Genomic DNA, 26,677 nt, shown 5'->3' on the forward strand with positions numbered 1-26,677 from the left:
ATTTATGCTGAAAACTATATTGCAGTGCTTTTGAGGACAGGTGCTACTTCACTAAAACTCAAAGTAAGCATACTGGAAATTTCTTGTCCCATTAAGTATCTGAGAGAGGAACTGGATACCTTCAACCTTTGTTTTCCATCTTGATTAAAGTTCTCTGAAGATTCACTGTTTCTACAAGAAGCATTGCCATTGGTCACTGACCTTACTAAAGCATGTGTTGGGGACAAGTTAATTTCTCCATTTTAGCTTCTCCTATATAGTAACAAAATTTACTATAAACCCATACCCTCACCTAAAAGGAAAAAATCCCCAACAAATAAAACAAGCATATTGTCCAAACAATTAGTTGCATTTCTGTTCAAAAGAATATTCTCCAAGTAATGCAGTCAAAATTTGCAGTTACATACTAGTATCAAAGATGAAGGAGAATTTTTGCTTTACACCATGAGGCATTATTCCCTTCTGAGTCACAGAAATAACTTAGTTTACAGTTTTAGTAACAAAATTAGTTGACTGACCAAGATTTTAGCAAGAGAACTATTTGATTGTCTACAGACTGCAATACAGACTGTCCATTTTTATTGCTTTCTACAACTCTAAAGTATTTTTCCTTGTCTGTACCATTACAAGCTACAAAGAGAAGGGAGTTAATTTACCTTGTTGCTAGACCAGAACACCATGTTTTATTGTTATTTCATACTGAGATATCCCAGTATTTTCTTCTTTTCCACTGCAGCAGCTATGTTGTCTTTGGCATTCTAGAATTGTTTGGTTTGGAATATGCAAGAAGAGGAAAGCAAAAAGAAGGAAAATACTTCCCACAAACTAACAGATGTTTCAAATTAATTTGCTTCAGTCATATTTGTTACTTTCCCTGTATTGAGATGTCTTCAGAAAGTAATTTAATTTTTCTGTCAATAAATAAATATAGAAGTTTCTGCTCAAATTCCATCAACACCAGCTTCATCTACATTGCATTCTTATTCTCTAGAAATGACACATAAATTCAAATATCACATAATTTAAGAGTACAGATGATGTTTATTGATAACATCAACTGTAAGGAAAAGGTTACTTATTGATCATGATTTCCTTCTACAGTTCATATTCTTTTTTAAAAAATATGCTTTTGGTTAGAACTTCCATCACAACTCTGATTCAACATTGAATATCAGTAGTTTCTCTCTTCTGTGAACACCAATTTTTCATATGAATATCTAGTAAATAACTAGAATCCAGAGACAAGGTTTAATAACTACGGATTAAATTTCCTTTTGATCTGTTGAAATGCACTGTAAAAACAAATTTTACGCAAAGCATCACTTTTTTAGTATTTCTAGGTTAATCCATGGGCGAAATCGGAACCTTTCCAAGAAAGCATTAACACACATCATTCCTGAATGGCCTGGCAGTATGAATGGGACAGATAGAATTGATGGGAAAAGAAAAGAAAACCACAGAAAAGATGAAAACACTTGAAAGAAGGCAAGAGAAACATGAAATCAGAAAGCAATTGTTCAGGAAGATAACACAAAAAGAGACCATTAGATTCAAGGACCAAGTTTAACCTCAAAATACAAAATAAACACAGCAAGACATTAACCATATAGCAAGGCCATTGCTTAGTCTATGCTTAACTATTTGGTGGGGTTTTGGTTTTTTTTGGACAAAATGCAAACATATTATTCCTGGGAGAATTGAAAAAAAGGGGAGTGATAAAATAGTTCTCAATGTTGAAACATTAGGCTGGACAATATCTGTGACAAAATATTCAACCAACCACCAGCTCAGGAGAAATATTTGTACAAGGGAAAGCAAGTCTTTTTTCCATTCATTTTTAAAGGAGACTATAGAGGCCCACAAAACTTCCCCTGTCAGCTAGGATCCAGATGGATGGGTGGATATTAAATTTTTTCAAGTCAAAGTTAATTTACAGCATATTTTGTTAATTTTAAAAAAATTTCAAGGGCAACCCACAGTGGAAAGTAGATAAGGACCCCTTCACCCAAAGTTTGGGGCACAATAGCCAGTGATAAGCACACAGCCACCAGTTAAGGATGATTATCACTGAGATTTAAAACAATGCTACAATCCTACACAGATTGAGATCTCTTCGACCTTGTCTCAAAGTGACATTTGCAGGCACATACAGCCCCAGACTTCCATAAAATAATAAATTCTTTTAAATAAATAAATAAATATAAGAATAAAAATTTGGATATTTTATTGGCAAAGCTGCCAAGTCCTTCTGAAACAAAAGTAACCTTCTCTAGCTTAGGTAACCTTGATCTTAGAATTTCATAAGTGTAATTTCATATGACTGTTTGTCTTGTTTTTGTCTGCAATAGATTTCACTTTCTTCTTAGTAGCTGGTGCAGTGCTGTGGTTTGCATTTAGCATGAGAACACTGTTGGTAAGACACTGACGTTTTCAGTGTAGTGGAGGAGGTCTGACCCTAAGGGAAGGACTTTCCAGTTTGTCCTGTTCTGCCAGGGAGCAGGTGCACAAGAAGCTGAGAGGGAGCACCCTGAGGACAGCTGCCCTGACCTGGCCAAAGGGATATTCCATACCATGGAACACCTTGCTCAGTATAGAAACCAGGGAGTTGGTCAAGAGGAGCTGATCGCTGCTTGGAGGGCTGAGCATTGGTCGGTGGGTGGTGAGCAATTGCACTGTGCATCACTTGTCTGTCTTGAGATTTATTCCTCCCTTTATCCCTCCTCTTCATTACTATCATTACTATTATTATTGTTGTTGTTTTTATTATTATCATTAGTATGTTTTGTTTGGTTCAATGACTAAACTGTTCTTATCTCAACCCACAAATTTTACTTTTTGTTATTCAGATTCTCCTCCCCACCCGGAAGGCAGAGGAGTGAGCAAGCAGCTGTCTGCTATTTAGTTGCTAGCCAGGGTTAAACCGAGATTCTGTTTTAATATAAAGCTCCAAGAGACCATAATGGCAATCTAATCTGACCTTGTATATAACAAAGTACAAAAGAACTTCTTCTAATTAATGCTGCAGCACACTTAACACTTCTAAATGGCTTGTAATGGGAAAAATATCAGGCCTCTTGCATTCACCCTGTCTTCACAAACATTTCTCTTCTCCAAGCAATTTTATCTTTTAATATACATCAGCATTGTTATGAGCCCTTTCAATGTACAATAGGAATTAATTCAAAAATACCTAGAAGTTCCTCTTCAAGAGAAGGTGAGAGATATACTTCTCTCTGGCACTCTCTGGTTCCAATTAAAACATTGGTTCACAGGCTTCCATGTTGGAGTCAGAGCATTTTAACTGATTTCACTGAAGAGAGTAACTCCATACCTTCTGTGCTTTTATCTTCTCCATTCTATGCAAACAGAATGGTATCAAGGGCACCTTGCCAATGTGTGTTTCCTAACATGTGCAGAGATAAAGGCTTCTCCAGTTACCTAGATCAGTTAAGTCATGTGCCACTCTGAATGAACATTTAAGGAAGAAATTATTCAGGAGTATTTAGGTCACAAATCCTTTCCATCAGGGGCATCTGGTATTAGAATTATGGGCATCTGCCATTTAATGTTTGTTCTAAAAGTAGAAACAGCTTATCCTTAATAAGTATTTAGTGTACTACATATGACTTGGCCAAGAGATTAAATTTCAGAGCTGTTTATAGAATCTCATTTGGATTTTTTAAAAAATTCAGTGCTCTGTGGTATATATATATATATATAAATTCAAGAAACATGTTTTTATCTTACCAGCTAATAAGAGCATTCATTATCCTCTTAGAACAGTGACTACCTCTAAAGCAAAGGTGCCATGGTGACAGGAGAACTCCAATCACAAAAAGCTTGGCTTGGACTTAAAAATGTCAACTTTGGGGTGTTTTGTGAGGCAGAGAACCTGAATAAGGGGGAAACACAGGTGGTGCTGCAAGTGAAGAGTTTTAGCATCACATCCCCACAGCTTCCTTAATTAGAGCACAGATTAAAAAGAGATGTGTACAACTTAAGCCTAAATTCCACGAACAGCTCCTAACAGCAATGCTGGAAGCTGACTCATCAGAAGCACTGTGACAGCACAGAAACCTCACACTTCTTTGCACAAAAAAGGGAATACAGAAAACTTCTCTATGAAAGAGTCGGCATTATTTTGCCCAAATATCATTTCACCAATATAAAACATTCAGGGAGTAAGCCAACCAAAATTTTCCACCATTTTAGTGCAAATAGAAAATGTACCAAAAGATAAACAACAATGAATAATCTGCATTATAGAGTGCTGCAGCACTCTCTAAAGTGTATTCAACAGGGCGGGTACCAGAAACAGTTCTGTCAGCTGGAGCAGACACAAATGGACTCCACAAGACAAAGATAATCATGAGATATTCTGCAAGAGAATATTAACTAATCAAATAGACAATAAATTAATGTTTGCCTTCTTTAAGAGAACATCGATTAGGAGAGTTATCTGCAGAATAGCTTAATTTTATAAGAAAATAACTGGTCACAGCTTTTCCTATCATCTTGGCATGTTTTGGATATAGCGTATATTTAGAGAGAGAGTGTGGGAGGTCTGTTACTTCAATACACTTGAAAACAGCTTAATATTTTAGGAAAGAGAAGGTTCCATACAACAAATCTTTTGCTATGACAGTGGGCAAACAATTGTTGTGGAGCCCTGGAAGAATTTTTCTTGGGCTAACCAGGAACTGGTGAGAAAAGAGTTGATAAAAGAAGCTGTTCCTAATCTTCCACCAGTCTATGCAGGTTTATGCAGATACAACCCTGTTGGCTGAAATCAAACTTTGGCTGGAGCATCTCATTTAACCAAGCAGAGAAGACTGTTACACATTTATTCAAACAGCAAATTTGCTTAACCAGTTACTTCATCCACTCTCATGAATAACCTGAAAAATGAAGCTGTTAAACACAGCCTGTTTGAGAAAATGTTAAGCACAGAAAGAAAGAGTCATTAAATTCGTAATAATTTACAATTATGTGGAGCCACACATAGACAAACAAAATCTGCAACAATAACTAAAATTAGCCTCTTTGTGGCTGCAGCCACTTTGACTTTTTAAGTAGGTGATCTGTTTCCCAATTCTGCAAATGCACACAAGTAGAGTATATAGTCCTGATGAAAAGCTACTTCCAACAGTTTTACAGTATGTTATTTTTGCATAACAGTCTATTTAGAAGGGCCCCACTCACATACTAAGAAATTCAGAGTTTACCTATTCAAAATATGGTAAGACAGAGCAAGACTTAAAAAAATAAGAAAATTAAGCACCAGGAAGAAGGATAACAGAACCAAAAACAAGAGCATTATGTTTTGGATGTTAAAATGCACCAAGACACCAGTGGTGTTATGAGCTTTACATTTCATAGGAAGGTGATGAGATGACAAAAATTTAGCCACTTATCACTTTTTCAGTAGCATCACAAAAATTTCAGCTATAAGTTATTTCTGGGCCTGCTCATTAAATCATCCAATTAAAAAGCATTTTATGCTCTTCTTGTTTGCAAAACAATACCATCAGTCCTGCAGCAATAAAAAGCACACCTCATAGCTGTGGAACCCTGGAAGCACATGGAAACCTCTATACACTAAACTACAATTCAAAGCAGCTAGTATGGAACTATGTTCTAGATTTGTGATGATAACAATATTGATAACACAGGGAAGTTTTATTTACTGCCAAGCAGCACAAGCACCACATAAAGGCCTTTATTGCTTCTCACCCCAGACCACCAAGTGTGCTGGGAGTGCACAAGAAATTGGAAGGAGACAGAGCCAGAACAGCTGACCCAAGGGACAGACTAGACCATACAGCATCATGGTCAGCATGGAAAGCTGTGGAAAAGGAGCAGAGGATATTCAGAGTGGTGGCGTTAGTCTTCCCAAGTCACCATGGCACATAAATGGAGCTCTGCTTTCCTGGGAATGGCTGAACCATGGGAAATGGTGAATAAATTATTTGGCTTGCTTTGCTTGTGCACACAGCTTTTGCTCTCCCTGTTAAACTGTCTTTATATCAACCCACTAGTTTTCTCAGTTTTTGATTCTCTCCCCAGTTTCTTGATTCTCTCCCCAGTCCCATAAGGGAGAAGAGAGAGTGAGCAGCTGTGCAGGGCTTAGGTGCCAGCTCAGAATAAAGAACAACAGTCCTTTTTATAAAAATCAATGATGAAACTATCACCTGGATAATCTTCCTGCTGTGTGTTTAAATGACTTGAAAAGTACTTTGTGTCCTTGGAATAAATTGACTCAAGTACAAGAGTACAAAATGCAAGATAAGAGGAGAGATCAATACAGTAATGTGCAGGTAAGTAGGTGAGCCAACTGATACTTATCAGCAGAAAAGCAGGTAGTTAAATATAAATACAATGTAGCCTAAGATGAGAACATTGATAAATTACAATGATATCAACCACTAATTTAATGTCAGTTAGTACACCTGCAAAAAAGTCATCAAACAATAAATGGTTCCATATGCAAAGCAACATTAATGAAATTCATTATCAACAAAACTGGATTTGTATGCAATAAACAAAGCACAATTTAATTAAAATTCCTTTAAAAAGTCAATTTTAAAATAGTAGTTCAGTTAAAATGTGTATTATCTACTTCATAAAACATAGACAACTAACATTTAGAAAAGACAGGAAGAGATTTTATTATAGTTAGGTCATTGGATGATAGACCCTCCACAGGGAAACAAACAACCAAAACAACAACAAAGAAAATCTACCTCTCCTTGCATATAGAAATTGTTTCAGAAGGAAACTAAGGAAACTCCAAATTCATACCTCTAGCTGTTGTACCCACTAGCATAAAGGCCTGCATTCTTCAACTAGAAAACCTTGCCAAGTGTTTTCCTTCTAAGCCAAACATTCTGCAGTGCAAGAGGAGGTATAAAACCAGATCATGCTGAAAGTAAGCTCAGCAGCATGATAAATTGTATCTGTTAGTTGTTGTGTCAAAGACAAATCACAGTTTACCTTAATTGAACTAAAGGAAGGTTCTAAAAATACATAGCCATGTAGTCCTACTAATGAATGGATCTGCCTTACCATTTTGGCAACATAAATGCTCAGCAACAGTCTGTCTCCTGCTAAGACTTAGAGAACCAGTTTTGATACTAAAAATAACAGCAAAAAACCCAAACAAACCACAAAAAATAACCAACCAAAAAAAAAAAACAAACTACACTGAAAAAACACCACTCCAAACCCCTACAAAGAAATCCACTTTCAGATGACTTCATGGAATATAAGAATAGTTTAGGTTGGAAGGGACATTTAAAGGTCACCTAACTTACTGTGACATATGCAATGTCATTCATATTTGTAAAATTTCAGACAGTCATGGGAATGCAGTCAGAAAAATGTTGTATTTTTTCCTAACTGTGATTCAGAATACTCCCTAAAAGTATAGTCCCACTTTCTGGCAGTTTTAAAATTTGACCACTCCATCAGGATAAACCACTCTTGTAGTTTATGCTGCCATTACTATTTTTTTTTTTATTATTCTGCAACTGGGATACTAAAATAGTAGATCTTTTCAAAAGCATACACTAGCCTGTCCATTAAGTGATCAGTCACCAACAGAGTTACAGAAATACTTGTTCCAACAAGAATCTACAGATAGTATTTCAGCATTTCAAAATTTTTGATGATCAAGGATTGAAATGCTGAGTGCAAGTGGTCATACAGAGACACATGAGACAGAATACAAACTTGAAACTTAAGAGCCTCTCAAGCAGAATAACAATCAAAATCTCTACAGCAACCAAAAAAAAAAATAATGTCATATCTTTGGTCAATCAAATCAGGGTAATAAAAGCCAGTGCTCTTTTAGCAATTTATTTCCCTAAACATGTCCTTCTCCAAGCACATTAATTCCATGTAATAAAATGAGATTATAATATACCCAGCTCTTTTTTTTCATGCTGTTTATAATCAATTCATCCAATTAGTCCTTGCAAAAATCACATCATTTTTTAAGACACCTGAACTGATAAGAATATGTATTTCGAAGCAAAATCACAAGTGTATAGCTTAGTTTTCAATTACCCAATCCTCTAAAATAAAAACATTTGAAAAATGAACAAACATAATAGAAACAATTTCAAAACTTTGTGCAACCTTGGAACTTCATTTTAAAACTGGAATTAAATGTATTTCAAAAGTGAAAGAAAATAAATACACCTCCCTTGAGGAAGTATGGTTGAAGTTAGTGATGAAATAATGTATAGAACATTCTGCTCACATTTTTGTGTATTAAAAAAGTCTAATTTCTTTCAAAGAGTCTCCAAAAAAGGCAAAATTCAGAAACTGCAAGTCCCATTTAAGGAACAGTAAATGGAAATATATCTGGGACATTAGTGGAGCACTTTTAAGCTGTAAGATCCAACAGTACCCTGCAGGAAAAAATCAATTTGTCAGGCTGTGTGATAAAAGGCATTTTTCTCTTGCCATATCAGTGAAGCACAGACAATCAAAGACTCTGTTCATCTGAACTACAACGTCTGGTGAGCACTTCAAGACAGGAAAAAATATGAACAGCCAAAACTGAAAAAGGCCCTTGCAGACTATTATTCAAATAAGCTCAGAGAGATTTTCTTGCTTAAAAAGTAACAAACAGAAGTCATTGGCTGCAGTGGTTAAGAAGACATATGGTTCCAACAGAGCTTCTATAAATATCACTTGCAATTGTTAGTTGATTTACTGAGTTGTAGTTTACACAGCAATATTGCTTGATTAATATACAAAAAATACGGGTTTTTTTACCCTCACAATGGAAATTGAATTCTTAGCCTTTCTTAAAAATAGTCAATGATGACAGAGTGAACTTGCAAACAAGAAAAGTTATATGCAAATAAACTGCCTTTCATGTATATCAAAATCAAGAGCATAAACATTGTCAGCTGAGATGCTTCAATTATTCTGAGCATCAACAACTCTGATTTTCAGGGTCTCTGATTAATACTGTAAATGTCATTAATCTGAGAGGATGTTCAAATTATGTCCAAAATCATTCTGCTTCTGCTTTTTTATTTAATAAGGTCTTTCTCCTGCATTCATTTAAGATGATTGCAAAGTTCAAACTGCTGCGAAGTCAGGCATCAGTTATAAGACTTGAGTGGAAACAGGGGTAATAATCACTTGTTTGCTAAAGGTCATGGTTTTCAATAGGGCCTCTTAAATTACACTCACTGAGAGTCTAAGTCTGCACAAGTGACTATTTTTGGATAACAGCTATGGATTTGACCTGTTTTATTTACCTCAGTTTTACTGGTAATGTGTAAATAATGTGTTCTGGTCCACAGATTGTAGACCATATAAGATTTAGAAGACAAATCCTGTGGCTTACTTATTACTTCAGAAAAGGCAAAAATTTAGATGTTTTTAAGGCCATTGTATTTGCAACGAGACTAACTTTTCTTTTGTGAAAACTGTTATAGGGGACTTCTGGTAATACACCAGCAAAATTAACAGTGAGCAATTACCAAAACATTTTATCTACATGTATCAGTAAATACACATATTTACTAATATTCTTTTGGATTTTTTTTTTTTTTTTTTGTACAGTGAACAATTCAGTCACCTTAATACAAGGGGATGACAAGCATGTCCTAATAAATTATTAGTTATGTTAAAGAAGCTTGAATGTTGCGAAAGAAATGTAGGGGTCTTTTTACAGAAATCCCCAAAAGATCAAGCAGCTGATGATAGCCGACATTTTTGCTGGTACTGATGTAGGCTGACACCTGGGCTCCAGGACTAAAAACACAAATCATATATTGTCAAATTCCTGGTGAAGGAATGCAGACTTAGTAGCTGGGTAAAACAAAACCTATATAGCAAAACTCAGATATAAAATAGAACTTGGGAAGTAACAAATAAAGAGCAAGAAATGTGATCATATTAGCAAACACAAAACAAGAAATACAAGCAGATCCAAGAGCTATAAGGAAGAAATACTTAACATCAAACTTCTACTGTTTCTATCACGATGCAGATCTTTCACCATCTTTCTAGAAGACAACTTATTTCCCTAGGGCCCTAAAGAGTCTAATACCAGAGAAAGAAATGGATACTAAACACCTCATGTTTGAGTTTTAGCACTAAAACATTTTGAAATTAAGAATAATAGGACTATTAGAGATAGAGATCTGGGAGTCTATCTGTGAAAAATATTTTAATGGGACAAATAAAAACTCTGATTAAGATGATAATACTTTAATTAGTCTAAGAAATAAATCTTGCCTCTGTATATAAGCTGCTTTTTTTTTTAGTCCACATCAACAGTATGTGATGTTTAATTTGGTCCCTTGCTCAGGGAACATGGTTTAAATTTCAGTGCAATAAAATAATGCAAATTAAAGGATTTATCAGATTTATTAGATTTATTTCCATACTGAACTGAAACACTGAAAATAGAACTAAAGTTGCAAAAATAGATATCCAATGGCTCATAAAAGTTTTTATGACTACTGAAGGAAGATCTTGGTTAGCCTCAAACTGTAGTTTGCCACGTATGTCTCTCAGACAGAGCCAGAAACTGCACTAAAGTAAACACAGCACCAGACTTAAAATCATGCAGTGTCTAGGACCACGATTCAACCTCATTAGCATGTAGCAACATTCTAAAAAAACAATTTAAAGGGATATTGAGTTTGGTGTTAAAATTATAGATTGCCACTTATAATAAAAAAAACCCCACAGTTTCTGAGAGGTAAAGATGTTTTTGACAATACATTGGTTACCATCGTGGATTATAGAAGTGACATAGTAAGGCGTTCTTAATGTTATTTTATAAAAGTTTATGAAAAGTGAAAAAGAAACTGGACACTAGTCCAAAGTGAGGAAAATATTTTATATCATTGGCAAAGCTAATCATTCCAGAGCACAACGTAGGCAAAACTAGAATACCAGAATATCCTACATAGGTACACATGCGCACACTGTTTGGGGAATTGCATCCTGCTGTCAATGGCACAGAAGTCAATAATATCAACCTTAGGGAAAAAACAAACAAGCAAAAAAAAATACACCACCAATAATCCACAACAAACCAATTTCAACTGCCAAGCAAAAGAAACAAACAAGGCATTTGATTTGCAGGTATAATCATATTTCATGGGAATACTGTTTATGAAGCTGCATAGGTTCATTCAAATCATCACTATCATTAGACTCACTCTTTCCCTATGAATGTAATTTGAAAGCCTTCTTCAGCATCATGAATGTTAGGATATACTGCTGAAAGATGCAATTAAAGTATATGTAACAAATACTAAACCTTGGAGTAAATAGAGCATGGATTAATGTTCCTTGAGTCACTCACCATGACACCTATTCAGTTCTGACTAGCTTTAAATTCCTGAAAAGCAAAATCTCACAAATATGGCTCCACACTTCAGTTACAGATATCCTCTGGGGTTTTAATAGCATGAATTTAAAAAAAACAAACAAACAAACAAACAAAAAAACAACACCCATGTGCCTGACTTCCATAGAAACACAAGCACTTGAACACAGCATTTAGAAGGACTACAGAGTGAGATTAGGATGCAGTGGTTAGAAAGGCTAAAATGCCATTCTGTCAATAAAGGTCAGCATTTCCATCATTCTTGCTTCTTTCAGCACATGAGTTTCCCCTAGACAATTTACAGGAAATGGAAGGGAAAATAACCAAATCATTGGAAAATTTGTTAAATATGCCATCTGGTCTTCACAGATGGGCCTGTACCGTAGGTCATGTACATCTCCTTTCCTCTGTCATCACTTACTGAAGAATTAGAAGTAGGTAAAGGAACAGAAGCAATGACTCTAGAAAGTATATTATCAGCACACCATGTGAAGATTTAGCCACTGTGTCTCCACTTACATTCCACTGGGAGACAAGGTTTTCCAGGTTGATGAAAACTAACTCAAAAGGGAAACAAAATCGCCTCACCAAAGCCAAAGTTTGGATCTGTAATGAATGACAAAAAGGTGTGCCAGAAAAATAAGGATATAATGGTTATCACAAAACTGCCATCACTATACTACACAATGTTTAAAACCACAATTTTAGCACCAGTATGCCTTCATAATCCACCTGAATTAGCTCCAACCTGAAAATGGGAGAGGCAGAGGATGACCAGCATTTTTTCAAACATGACAGAAGAACAATTATTCATACCATGTTTCCACTACCTAATTTTTAAACTAATTCTTTGCTCTTAAGAGAATTCTGGCATTCTGGTAGCCAGAATTTCAATGAGTTTACAGTGTTTAAAGCATTGCACAAAACAAGATTTTCTGTTCTTCCAATATTACTTCTTACAGAAGTGGAAAGGGGTCATTTACTTTCAAGATAAATGCTGTTTCACATATTATTTAAAATAATACCCACCTTTTTCTTATCTGTATCCAGAGTTAAGCACAAAGTGCCTGTGTCTTTCAGCTCACTTGATATGGAGTGTTTTTCTCAAAACCACTCAGTAGCACAACCCAGACAACTCTTCTCACACTTTCAGTCTCCTCCTGCATGATCACTTTCAGCCCTATAGGGAGGCAATCAGCTGAGATCTGACATTAGGACAGTGATCTAACACAGCCCTGATTACAAATCATCCTAGCATTGGCAGAGAGTATGGCTACTGTTGAATTCTAGTGTAATACACTCTCTGCCACTGTTTTGCCACTGTGTTCTAATGCAGATTATGTCCTCAAGACACCATCCATCCCCAGGAAAAAGAACAAGTCAGAATATTATGGACTATTATGTCCTTTATTCTCACTTGTCAGATATCATTCACTGCATTAGTCCATGTTACAATTGATATATCAATTGTAAGAACTTATTTAGCCTGGAGAAGGACCAAGTCATCATTGAATTTATTTTCTTTGAAGGGAAAATGGAAAACATTAAATTTTTTTAATGTTTCATCTAATTCATTCTACAATGTAGCCTACTTCAGCGAAAAACAAGAAAAGCTGGAATTCACACCTCTAGTACACCACCACCAGAGCCCCACTGTGTAACAACTTCTGTAGTAGCACTTCAGCAACAGAGAAAGCTTGTGGTACTACTTTTTAAGGAATTAACCTTAATAACTTTAGTGAGAACAGTAGTTACTCTGCACTTAGTGCCACATAAATTAAGGCAAAATTGCACCTCTACTTCTAAAAGGTAAATAGGAAAGAACCTAGCTTAAAAAAAAAAAAAAAGAACCAAGAGGAGGAAACTTTACCCTCAACTGTATCTACTACAGGTTTGAGACATTCAAAGACATCCCCAGGATAAGTAACAATGCGTTTCTAGTAACATTCTGAAGACTAAGTGGCTAATACATAAGCACAGAAATAGTCCATCTTGTAAATACTAATCAAGATAGTTTGGGAAATAGGAAAAAATATATCAATGCAACCAACCATACAGCTATAACTTAAACTGATGCTAATATATTCATACCAGCCGTGGCCTACTCAACTAAAATCCATTTACCATGTCTACGTGGATTATATGCAAAAGTTAAAAAGGTGGGATATGGGAGAAAATTGAGAACATACAGAAACATATTCCTTCTTGCTAAGACTTGTTAAGATAAAAAATAAAATCAGTGACATATAGACCAAATCATGTGAATGACTGAATTTGTAGTAAATTTCAGATCTGTTTTGGTTATCCTCAAATTCTGTTTAGAAGGTGATTACAAAGACCATTCCATGCATTGAGGGAAAAAATAAAAATTGCCTAGTTCCAGCCTTTCCTGACTGGTCTCCCCAGATCATTCCAACACCTCTTATTTTATATTTAGATTGAAAATCTTATGCACAAAAATTATCCTTTCAGTTTGCCAACAGAATGCTAAGCCCAGCAGCCTCCCCTGTGTAACACAAGTACAGACAATTAACAGCAGTGTTTAGACTGACTGACAAACACATGGTGACAGTGGAGATTTCCCACCCTGGAAACTGCAGAACAAGGATAAATTAATTAAAACCACTGTCAAAAGACTTGATCAACAATTTCACCAGGAGAGTGGCACCAAGATCAACATCTAGCATGAAAGACCTCTTTATGAGACAAGCACTGATTGAGTTTCCTCAAGGGGATCCCTCTCAGCATTTTTGTGGGATGTGTGTTCCCTACCCAGGAGGAAGAGCACCACCTAGTGAAGCTCCAGCACCGTTTCTTGAAGCACCAGCAGAAATCTGGTCGCCCCGGTCATCCCTGATGGTCTCACCATATTCACCAGCAGGAGCAATTGGTGATACAGCTCACATGAATACAGTGTATTGCAAGTGACAGAATGATGCAGTGTTAAAATTTTTCTCTCCGTTCCTCACACTCAGTATTCTGTCCTTGACCCTACTCCATATTCTTTAATACTGCCAGAAATGACCAAGAATAAACCCCATATAATGATCTATTGAAATAAAGTATTTCACAGAACACAAAGCTAGCATTCGTGTTTGAAGGGGAAGGAAGAGGTATAAATATTCAATACATTTAAATTAAATTTATATACATATTATATAAAGATGGCAAGTGACAGCCCTAAGCTTTGCCCTGTACAACAGCATGTCTTATTTTCTGTAATTTCTGTAATTCTGTAAACTTTGGAATACAGAACTAGAAATGATTGTCAAGTCCAGTACCTTGCAATCAAAGTTAGCCCCCGATTTCTGGAGCAAAACAAATGTAAAGCAAAAGAACCCCAGAGACAGCAAGCATTGGCTATGGCTTGCATCACCAGCTGTGCACCAGTGTCTGTTAACAGGCTGATGGCATGACAGCCACAGATACATCACAGATAAATTCAAATACAGCTATATAAATAGAATATTTCCACAGGCTTTTCTTCTGAATGTACCTCAAAACCAGATACAAACACTACTTCCATATAAGAACAGAACAGTGTGTTCAGTAAACTGCTGAACATGAACATCAACATCTAAAAAAAACTATATAGAAGTGGAATTGATGGTAAAGAGAAAGCAAGATCAGAACTATTTTCTTTCATTCCAAACAAACTTAAGTGCTTCAGGGCAAAAATGTCAGTAGAGAAACTCATTGCTTAAACTCTGAAAAAGATTTTCCTATAGCAGAGGAATTATTCTTGTGGTACAGATTTTTAAGAATTGAGCACAGATAAAACACTGAATCCGTTATTCATCTTTTAAACAAGCCAAAGGTATTTCTTCTAACTTTTTGAAATCAGACAAATGCATTCACTTTACTGGGCATTAGTATGGCTCTTGTGCTGTGATGAACACTGATACGCCCTCCAAATCACAGGAGCCAGAATCTAAATATTTCAGGCAGGTAGTGTGATGACTCCACCAAGTCACAGACATGATTTATGAAAGGGCACTAAAAACCTTTAGCTCCTAGTGACTTGAATGAGAATTTTTGTTGCTTAGTAACTATTAAAGAAACTGAGACATTTGAAAACAAGTAATGCTTGAGCAGCTGTACAGAGCTCTTGTTTATAGTGTTCTGGTTGTCTAAAACTGCATACCTGTAACTGTAGCACTTTACCATCTAATATAGCACTCAGATGAACTTAAGGTACTCTGCACAGAGTAAACAGATCTTTACAGAATTTTATTACGACTTATTTAATTATAACACAGATGACACAGCTAAAATAAACTACTCATGACATACAGAAACTTTAGTATAGCCCTATACAATAGCATTCATTATTCATATATTAAGTTTTGCATTTGCTACTAAGAAGCCATCCATTTCAAAATTTTGAACTTATGCCTGCAGCACTAAATATGCTAATATCAGGGGGGTTGCAGCACAACCACAAAATGTTCTGTATTTTCTCCTCCATACAGACAGAAGTATACAACATAAAGAGAATTCTTCTGTAAATACTTGACTAAAGTTTTTGTAATTTTGAGGGTTATTATTAAGCCTCATCATTCGTCTTTTTGATATTGATTATACATCAAATACAATTGTATGGCTCCTGCTGATATCAAGAGATGCCATGAATCTACATCTGAGGGCAGATTCTATCTCACAGAAGATTAATACTTCTTGCAGTTTCTAGTTCAGAGAAGTGTAGGTGTTAAGAAGCATTAATATGTCTTTCAAAAGGCATTCAGTAAACTGCTTATTCATCCTGATACAAAAGGAAATCAGAAAAACTGTAGTTTTCCATCAGAATTAAGGGTGCTTTTAAACAGCTAATTGAAATATTTCAGTGCAATTCATTTTCATAACATGGAAGACATTGTACAATAGCGTTACATCACATACATGAGACATTGTAAAAAAATTATCATATATTTACTTACAAATACTACATATTTTTAATACAACCATTTGGTCATCTCTATTCAATTATGAATCAATAATCAATAGGTCTTAGGGCAGCAGGACTCTGCATGGCTGGGAGGATATGGATGTACACACATGTACATTCACATTATACAACCATCGTCATGAAGACTAAGTGGAAGAGAAAAAAAAATTTCTTTGATGACACAGGGAGCAGTTTTCACTTTCAGCTAGATGATCCTTGTGCATCCGAACTGCACTGTGAAAAGATGCTCTGTGCTTGCTACCTCTTTCTCTGTGGCACAATCCCCTAGAACTTCACACTCCATTAGTCAACAGGATTCAGCACAGGTCAGACAAAGAAAGCAAACACAACTCCAGCAGAAGTGACGAAGAAGAGCTAATATAGCTTTAAAATTCCCATTTTACTCTGTTTTGGCAAAAACAGTACATGAATGCCAGGAGAATGATCATTTCACTGCAATGGATAAATTTCCACCCAGATGGTTCTTGGTGCTTATTTGGCTCTTGATTGAGGTTTTTCAGATTCAAACCAGCACATGTTTGATATGAATACTACATGATAAATTCTTAGAGCCTTCCCCAAAAGGATTTCTTGTTTGAATGACACCATGGATCTAATAGACTTCAGTTTCATTAACAGCTATCGAGATGTCCTCAATTGAGTAAAAATAGTAGAACTATAAAAATCTTGAAAATTAGGCCTCTTCATTGGAACAATATGGATAAAATATACATTACAGTGTAATCTTTCCAGTTTCTAATCATCAGCAATAAACTTTTAGCCAGAAGTATGTATGAGGGAGTAACAGTGAGAAGGCAATAACAGTAAGAGAAAGCAAGAGTGATGTCACTGTTTTTTTTGATGCCCTGACCACCTACATAGACAAAGCAGCCTCTCTGAAGCTAAGCCCATAAAACTGTCTTCTGAAAGACATGCTGAGCATTACAAACTGAGAAAGATCCACACCAGCATCTGAAAAAGGAAGCTTTCAAACACAGATAAATACATACACAAGCACAAAACCAGACCCAAATTTTTGGAGGGTAAATGGTCCAAATGCCATGGTCCCATTCCTGTCAGTTAAGAATTCCATAAGTTATCTAGTAAAAGCTTCCCCCGACAGTTGCAATGAATTTATGAGATACTCCTATACCTGTTCCCACAGCTCTATTTCTTGGCATAGCAGCTCTCCTGCACTAACCCAGGCTGTTCTCATGTGTCAAATGAAACTGCAGTTCCCAACTCTGCTTCTCAGAGAGTTCAGCTGCAATGTCCCCCATGGCTTCCCAGCCAGCCTTTTTCCCACTGTATCTATTCCAGTTACTCTTATAACCAACACATATTTTAAAAACTAACTTAACCTTTCTTATCTTCAGCTTTTAGCTATAGCTGGTGGCAGTCTCTCACTAAAAATCAAAATTCTCAGCTGATCCCTTCACCATGGGAAATTGCATGTGTACTTTTTCTTCAATGCATCATCATCTCAAAGTTTCAGCTGAAGACATTTTTTCTGAAATGGTCCATCTCTATTAGTACTAAGCCCACCTTCAAAGTTTTCTTCCCTTATGCATTTTGTAAGGCTCATATTAACACTATTAAAATCCAGACTTTTGTTGTCCTACTACTGCAATCTGTTCCATAAAAAAAAAAAGCAGAAGGAAAAGAAACCCCAGAAATAATGGATGCCATTCCAGGTAGTATTTTTCAGTCATAGCCCTATGCCCCTTCTTCTGAAGAAAAACATTTGCTCTTTTTTTAATCAAAAATAAAAGGATGTTTAGCTTTTCCTCTGCTCTGACATGTCACTATTGCATCTCAGTTTACCTATCTGCATCAGAGACAGTAATTCTATGTATCTCTTTCACAAAAGCTTTATTTTTTAGAGTCACAGTTGAAAACTAGCTATTGTTCACACTCTACATTACCACACCTTCACTGTTACTATTACCTTCACTACTATTACTATTACCTTCACTGTTTGCCTTTCCACGACCCTGTGAGAAAAATTTTAAAGTATGTTTAAAAAAATAAATATATTTGGCTGTTTACTTTGTTCTTTCTAGGCTGGTCCTGGGATTTTTTTTGTTATAGCTAGTGGCAATCAAGACCAGAAAGTTAAAATCCTCAGCTGACCATTTTACTGTGGAAATTAAGCCTAATTTCTTCTCTTTTAGCAGCTTTTACAAACTGATTTGAAGAAGTGGGTGTAATGATTCCTATACTAAAATTTGCAACTGTGCTTCAATTGGTTTGAGATTCCTGAATTGGGAAAATAGTGTATTTTAAAAAGTTGTATGTACATGTAAGTATTTTTTTGTATTTACCAGTATAGCTCATATCAGCTTTGGTGGGGAACCTGTCAAATATTATGATATGATAGAGATTACTATAAAAATTCCTGCAGTCCACAAAGAATGTTTTAAGCTGAAAGAGGAAGCTTGAAAGAAAACAAAACTCCAAAACAAACAATTTCTGCCTCGATATTGCATGTCACTCTCAATAGCATCATTGTTTCCATAGCTACAAATGTAGACTGCTTCAAAGGAAAGAAGCAGAGAAACTGAAAATGACAATGCACAATCAAAACAGGCAGATACATTTTTCAGACAACACATGTGGGATGGAAAAAGGAATTAACATGGTGGCACAGAATGCTGTGGGGTTTTTGCATTTGACAGTAATGCCAGTGATGTGAGCACATCAAGCTCAGAACAGTAAGCAGTAGTAAACCTCTCACTGCAGTATCACTTGATGTATTTCTACACCTAGTGGAAGGAAGAGGACAACAGAAAGGATGGAAAATACCAGTAGGAATCACCAAAACAGGGCAAGTGCTCCTCTCACCAATCTAGCCACCTGCAGACTCAGACACATTTTTTTTAATCAAGTTTCCTTGGAATTTTCAGTCATTCTATGCAGTTGTGAAGACAGTAAAATCCTTTATACTGCTTTTATCACAAATGATGACAGAATTTAGATACATGCCACACCTAGTACTAACTATAACCATCCCAAGAGAGGAAAGAGCAAAGCAAATCTGCACAGAGGATAGATACAAAACATGAGGGTGAGAGCATATAGGAAAACAAAAGGCACTCCACAGCATCTAGCAACTATTCTGTCCATCTCTATTAGTTTCCTGCTCCTTAAATTTCCCTCTGCAAAAGCTTATTTCACTATCAACCAGCTACTCCAGGACTACAACTTCCTCATAACTTAGGAATGTCAATTATTTTCTTGCTACAGAAGGAATTCCCAAGGTTCACAAATATAGACCCTATCCCATCAATTCTATAATGATGAGTGTTGGAATAATACCAAGACCATCAACCAGACTCACACCAGTGCCGCTCATATTCTCAGAAGAAGAAACAGCATAATCTAGAGGTATAATGTAATTTAATTTTTTTTTGAAAATTTATAAACACACTGGGAAAAACCACACACACACACACACAAAATCCCCACACAATTTATCTCTAGTACCTTAGAGCACCCTGACTTTTCCAAAGTAGTAACAAACAAGATGCCTTCATGGAATGCCATGGCATATTTAGAAACATATAGTACCAGAGTGATTCTTCCCTTCTAAAAGTGAGTGAAAACACTCAGAAAAATCCACCTAAAATGTCCTTCCTTAGTCTCACAGGCTCTAAAGAACACAGCTATCCATGATACCGTTTTCTTCCAACTATCTTTTTAGGGAGCAGTTGATAAAGGCCACATGAGAATACAGCACTATCTGCAGTCTACACTGGAAGTAATCTCTGGTGGAAGCAGAGATGGAGAAGGGTTATTAGAAGATGGTGTCACTGTTCCCTCAGATGTTGTCCCTGCAGCTACTGCTCCTTTACAACAACATTGGAAAGTATCATGCTTTGGAGGCATGGTCTCTGTGGAGAATCATGATAAACCAAGGAGTTTGAGATTACAAAGTCAGCCCTTGTTATACGTGAGTACTGACATATATGACCTTCCGCCACTGTCACAGAAACAGAACAAACACCGCATTATCTTTATTAGATAATAAAAGCACCACTGCCGATGATTTTAATCAGACTTGGCAAAAGTTATTTTAATACTTGGGGCAGTGAGGAAGGTAGAGAGACAAAATCTCAGTCACAAGAATATTACCTTTCAAACAAGGATAATCTCATTGCTACAAAATAAAGCTATCAGCTCTCAAATGAAATTAGTTCAGGCAGCAACACAATAGCCATTAAACTTGCAAATCAGAACTCCTAATAGTTGCAGCATATGTTTGACTGAAAAAGTAAGCAAAGTAGAAAGATAAAGAAAGGTTTAGCAAGATCAGCAGTAGGTCTAAAATAGAAGTTCCCATACAGAAAATTATTTATCTTTTAATTGTATGCAGAGTTTTAAAATAAAGAAGAAAAAAAATAAAGAAAAAAAAAAAAACAGGCTGGTCAGACTCTGAAACTTAGAAGAACTTCAACTACACTACTACATGTCAAGTTTCTTCCCTAAGACGTAGCTTGCAGCAGCAAGTTAGTGCTGCCAAAATATGAGATTTCTGCATGAGCAATTTGTGATGTTAAAATACTATGGACTTCAGACTCTTATCTCTTTTAATTGCTGACTGGAATGGACTCTGTCAGAGAAGAAATGAAAGGAGGGGTTTTACATTTTTCATATTTGCCTCAGGCTACCAGAAGAAAAATTCAGGACTTTTTCTAAGGTATGTCAGTGCCAATGATGTGTCACATGTCATTACTTTATAACTAGGCTGATAGACAAAAAGGATAATGTAGCTGACATTCTATTAAAATAAAAATTATTCCCCAAGGCATAAAAACACTGACACAAGCATCTTAAAAGGCATAGTAAAAATTATATAGGGAACTATTTATCTGTGCTGCTATCTTTTCCTGATTCAAATAAGTTATTTTTAGTTATGTGTGTATTGAATATTGAATTATACTATGCTGATTTTTTTAAAAAAATCTTTTTTGAAAAGAAATGAAATTAAATGTAATGAAACCATTGTTCAGCTAGGAATAAAAACTACTATTAGAATAAGACACTATCTACACTCTATATTACTTGAGATTACAATATGATTATCAATTGTTCAACTCTTCAAATAAGCAACTAAACAAGAACCAAATACATTTTAAAAAATAGAAAGCTGGCCATTTTCTTTTGTCAAGAGTTTGAAGCAATTAAGTCTTAAAAACCAAATTTGAAAACACTAGGACTTCATTCTGTATAAAATTTTTTATAAAACGCTCCTGACAGAATCAAGATTTAGGCAATAGAGGGCTGTAACTCCATGTAGTTCAGAATATATTTAGTTCAGATTGTGTCTGGAAGTTAGACAGACTGGAAGAATTACCAGATTACAAAACTGTGGTATATAGCCAAAATAACAGCCTTCACAGCACAGCCAAATTTCAACTCTCCATTAACGTAAGTAAGAGATGTCCCAGTACAGACATCACAAAATGTGTGCTTTTCCATCTGTTGATGTATAAACAACTGGAAGAAAGCATTTCCACCTTTGTGCATTTCAGCAACATTATTCAAAATACCAGACTTCAAATCCAGTTCAGACTGAACTCAGCCAGCAGCATGTTTATATTTTTTTCTAAAAACTGTTAATACATTTCCAGTTGGCCAAAAAATAGAGTCCTTCATGAAACTGTCAGAACTAGTTCTTTGTTCATACAGTGCTTTCATTCCCAACACAGAGACAAGTATTGTGTTTTCAAATGTATTACAAGAAATTCTGTGATTTAGTTGTTCCTGCTAAAGAATTATACTCAGAGATTATAATGATAAAGTGACATGATTTCCACTTGACAAATTTCCTTTTATGTTCCAGATCCAAAATTGAGAACATGCTTGCTTACACCAATATTCTATTTCAAGAAAACGCAGACGACTTCTTGAAAAGTTATCTATTGTTTTGTTGCTTCTTTGTTGAGTACTGCCAAACGAATGGCTACTTAGTTTTCTCTCTGTAATCTAACACAGTGTACATAATCCGAAATTATGTTTAATTCACTCTGCTAGAAAAATAAGTAGGCAAAAAAAAAAAAAAAAGAGCCCAAATAGGGCAGGTAATGCTGTAGAAGGTCAGTATTTTTCAAAGTTTAATACTCAGAGCACAACTTGTGCTCTTAGTGACTTAGTGACAAGGACAATAAGTTGTCCTTTTAGTAACAACTGCTGCACTGAAGGACACAAATTCATATCATCCCTTTACCGATGTATCGCAGAGAACAAAAAGGTGTTTGATGTCTTGGTTTGCTGAGGTGGCATGTCCTATTCCCATTCCTCATTTTCAAATCTCTTGTGCATCACCAGGACTCTTGTTACTTGCCTCAGCTGTTCCATTCAATGTGGATGCTGCTCAGAGGTGAAGTTGCCCAGAGCCATGATAAATTTTGGCATGAAGTCATATTAAACACCAGAGGTCACAAATTTTACCAAACCCACCAAAGGAAGAGAGAAATAGTTTCTCTGTGCTGTCCCTCTGAGTCCTAAATAAGCTGAGAAAAGACCTTTTTGCCAGCATTGAAGTAAATGAAAAATGTGGAAAGAATCTGTTTAGAAAGATCAAAAGTCGATAATGAACAATATAAGAGCTGGTATATTGCTTTTCATATGTGCAGCATATTTTCATGTATGCAGTTGCCTTTTGAAACACACTTGTGTTAATCACAAGGTAATCCTGTCTTTTTCTAGATGTGCATTAGTAGAAGGATAACTACAGTTAGATCCATACATTCATTCAGTTATGTAAAAGGAGCCTAATTTCACAAAATAGCCGATACAACAAACTAAATGAAATCAGCAACATATCTGAAAACAGGAAGAGAAAAAAGCATGCATCAGACTTCAATTTGAGACTATTTTTTACTTTCTGGGAAAAGAACACTTACCACAGTTAGTGTTTATACTTCAGTTCACCTCAAAGACTAAACTGATTATATATCAGATGTTTTCTATTACAGTTAACTTGTAAGAGGAAAAGTCAATGCCTCTAACAAAGTAAAGTATTGATTTTTTTTCACCTGGTAAAAATAACCACAAACAACTTAAGAAGCACTGTGTTCTAAGATTAAACAAGCAGTTGTATAATTACTTATTTCAGTTTGCAACAGGAAAATTATTTTTTCTCCATTATTATTAAAATTTATTTTATTTTTTTTTCATAGATACAATTAAGGCTTTTTTAAAAATATGCAATGCATAAAGGCATTTCAAAATCTCCAAGCATTTACTCTCATTTAAATTAATGCATAATTACTGAATAAGCCTCACTATTAGAGTTCAATACCTGGAAATTTAGTGTATTGATGTTCTAAGAATAACCACACTAGAAGTCTTCCCAGAGAAAAATTCTAAAGTGTATGTTTTTCAGGGCTTTTTGACTTGTGGCAACCACAGATAAGTGAGATCTTTAATCAGTTTTCCCCCTCATATGAAATAATTTAATGGTTCAGACTTCTCTGCACAAGCCAGAAATACTGTATTGTACAGTTAATATTTAGCTTTAATACATATGAAATCATTTTACAAATAAACTTTAAAAGTGAACATTTGACCTCAAAACATGGTCCAGTCTCTGGCATGTCACACCATCAAATATTGTATGTATCAATGCAGAAAGTGACTGAAATACATCAAGTATCTCAAATTGAAAAGCAGCTGCTTCTGAACAAGATGCAAAGTTGACATGTGAAGATTTTACCATTACAAACCATTCAACAGATAAAGTCATTTCTCTATTCAATAAATTGGAGAGAAACAGCAAAAATAATGGCTTCACTTGCTAGGCAAAGAAGTCCAGGGCTTCACCTTCCTCGGCTTTTGAAAAATACAAAGGCTTACCTTTCTGTACACCAGCATGTTTGGGGACTCATCAGCCACCCCATTGCTGCTTTGCCCATAATTATTTCCTTGTGCCATGTCCCACAGATTTGATCCGCTTTTGGATGTTGCACTGTAAAAGGTAAAAGTGATTTCAATAGGGCATCACCTCAGGTCTCCTTACTTCCCCGATGATTAATGGACCTGCCTTGCTACCAACATGTTATCAAAATCAGTGTATGCGCTCACTCCAATAGATATTTACATGGGAGCGAAGCTGCTAATTCGCCATTTACTGTCATTACTCCCTTTTGCTGGTAAATTATGGAGGTAACGTGTTGATCTAATTTAAACGTTAATGAATTGTCACGGGGAACAGCTCCCTGACACACCGCTCACCACCACATCACACAGACGCCTCCTCACAGAGGGCTTCCTCCTCCGCTGCACGGGCTTCACCAAGGGACGCTCTGCACCTCCCAGGCCAGTTTTGGGAGGACTGACTCGGCCCGTGACGTGCATTCAGCAGTGCCCTCCGCTCGCAGCTCGGGTCCTAGCAACTTCCACAACATTCAAACGCACGAAAAGCGAACCAGACGCTTTGAAGCTCCCTGTAATTCTCCAGCACATCTGTGCTCGTACATACGCGGGGGCAGGGGAGCAGGTGACGAGGGAAAAGGAAGAAATAAGCCAGAACACTGTTCCGGTTGCTTTCACCTACTTTCATCGCACTTTACCGCCAAACACCGGCTCCCTGCCAGCCCCGTCTCCTCCCCGCCCTCCCCCGGGTCACACGGGAGCTGCACCAAGCAAGAGCTCGGATCATGCCGTAGCTCCGGCTTTGCACGCAGGTGTAAGAATGTGCTCCATCTACAGACCGCGCCGGCGGATGCGGAGAGCCCGGAGAGCCGCCGAGCCCCACTCCAAGCACTAACCTCCCGAGCCCTCCCCAGCCCCCCAGACGCCTGGCGTTCGGGCTTGGCTGCCCCTCGTCCGCCCGCTGGCCCGCGCTGCCCCCGCAGCGCCCGGGCGAGCGGCTCCGGGCGGCCAAAGGCCGGTCGGACCGGCTCTCCCGCGGGCACCCGGCGCGGCGCCCGCGGCTCCAGCACCGCGGACAGCGGCGGCGCCGCCCGCGGGGCCCGGCGGCAGCGCGGCCTCGGCTCCGGCGCGGGCAGGGGCGCGGAGGGGCGCGGAGCCCGCCCGCTCGGTTACCTCCTGGGCCAAGGTCACTGCGCGCTGGCCGCGGCTCCTCGGCTGCTCCTGCTGCTCCTGGCGCGCCCCGCGCGGTGGGTGTCAGCCGGCAGCGGGCGGAGGGACGCGGCGATCGCTCATCACACACACGCACACACACGCACTGCGGGCGGAGGCGCTGCCGCCGCTGCCGCCGCCGAGGCTGCGGCTCTCCCGTGCTCTGCCGGAGCGGCGGCAGCTCAGCTCCCTCCCCGCAATGGAGCGGCCGTCACGTGGGGGACGGGCACGTCAAAGGTGCTGCCGCTGCCGCCGCTCCGCCACACAGCAGCAGCCTTCCTCCTCCTCCTCCTCCTCCTCCTTCCTTCTCCTCCTCTTCCTCAGTGCTCCAGGCTCCCTCACCGAAAACAGCGGCCAAGAAACTGCAGCTGCCAGCAGATCTGGCAGAAGCCTCTGTAAATGAGATTAGGCATCACCGGTGGGCTGGGCAGGAAGAGAATGTGGGCTAATGGGATAGGGAAGGAAAAGGGTAGTTGTTGGGGAAACTGTGTCATCTCCTTCATATTTCCCTACCGACAGCAGCAGGGAATCTGCCTCTTCCTCTGTCTTATGCTGGACACCTCATGTATATTTTTCAGGGAAAACTAAGGAGAGCCTGTGCTCTGTTGGCACTGCAGACTTCACTGAGCAGTGGAACAGAGAGAGCAGAGAGTGAACCTGTTCCAGGCAGACAGGAAGAAACCCTGAGGACACCTCAAGACACCCTCGGGACTGTTTTGCCATGTCCTAGGCAACTGCCTAATTTGTGAAGGCCTCACATTAGCTTCGGTAGAAGAAAAAGATCAGGTCTCTCAATTTTACTTTCCCAACACATGCAGACAAGAATGCTTTTGCAAGGGGGTTGAAATGCCCAGAACTCAACATCCACAAGAACACAAAGTACTTAAGTGGTTACGCTTTGGTATATTTCGATTTAAAATTGTCTTTTCTGAAAACAGTAGCTCTTATTACAAGAATGATCTTGCAAAAGAATCCTCTACTGTGCACTGCACCTTGTGGAGTGTGTGCTTGTAAATCATGCAATTCAAGCAGAGGTTTCTATGCATACTGGGTCACCTTCACTCTTACTTATTCTACCTTTCTCACATCTCAGAGAGCCTCAAACCGACGCTATCCTGCAAGAAGTTTGTCATTATAATCTGCTGCAACTAATTTTAACTACTCTTCCAAACTTTGCAGATGCCTTTAGATACTTTAGCAGAGGATGTGGTAAGCTAGCTCAGGCATTGATAGGGAGTCACAGTGGCAACAACAAAATGAAGGACAAAGGACAGAAC

At 37.6% G+C, this 26,677-nt stretch overlaps 1 protein-coding gene across 7 annotated transcripts in view; it reads right to left on the reverse strand.

The window, feature by feature from the left end:
* Window positions 1-25,824, reverse strand: part of RGS7 (regulator of G protein signaling 7) — a 227,388-nt gene extending 201,564 nt beyond the window's left edge. For 4 of the 7 annotated variants that reach the window (XM_021527038.3, XM_021527042.3, XM_021527040.3 and 1 more), the window contains exons 1-2: window positions 25,365-25,824; window positions 24,174-24,285 (exon numbers count right to left, since the gene is read on the reverse strand). In XM_021527038.3, the coding sequence (XP_021382713.1) occupies window positions 24,174-24,251 (78 nt within the window). In that variant the 5' untranslated portion in view covers window positions 24,252-24,285; window positions 25,365-25,824. Of the gene's footprint in view, window positions 1-24,173; window positions 24,286-25,364 lie in introns of those variants that run through there. The other 3 variants (XM_021527044.3, XM_021527043.3, XM_031504336.2) reach the window with 3 other exon arrangements.
* Window positions 25,825-26,677: the final 853 nt, after the last annotated feature.

This window comes from Lonchura striata, chromosome 3 (assembly GCF_046129695.1).
Source record: "Lonchura striata isolate bLonStr1 chromosome 3, bLonStr1.mat, whole genome shotgun sequence".
Lineage (NCBI taxonomy): Eukaryota > Metazoa > Chordata > Aves > Passeriformes > Estrildidae > Lonchura > Lonchura striata.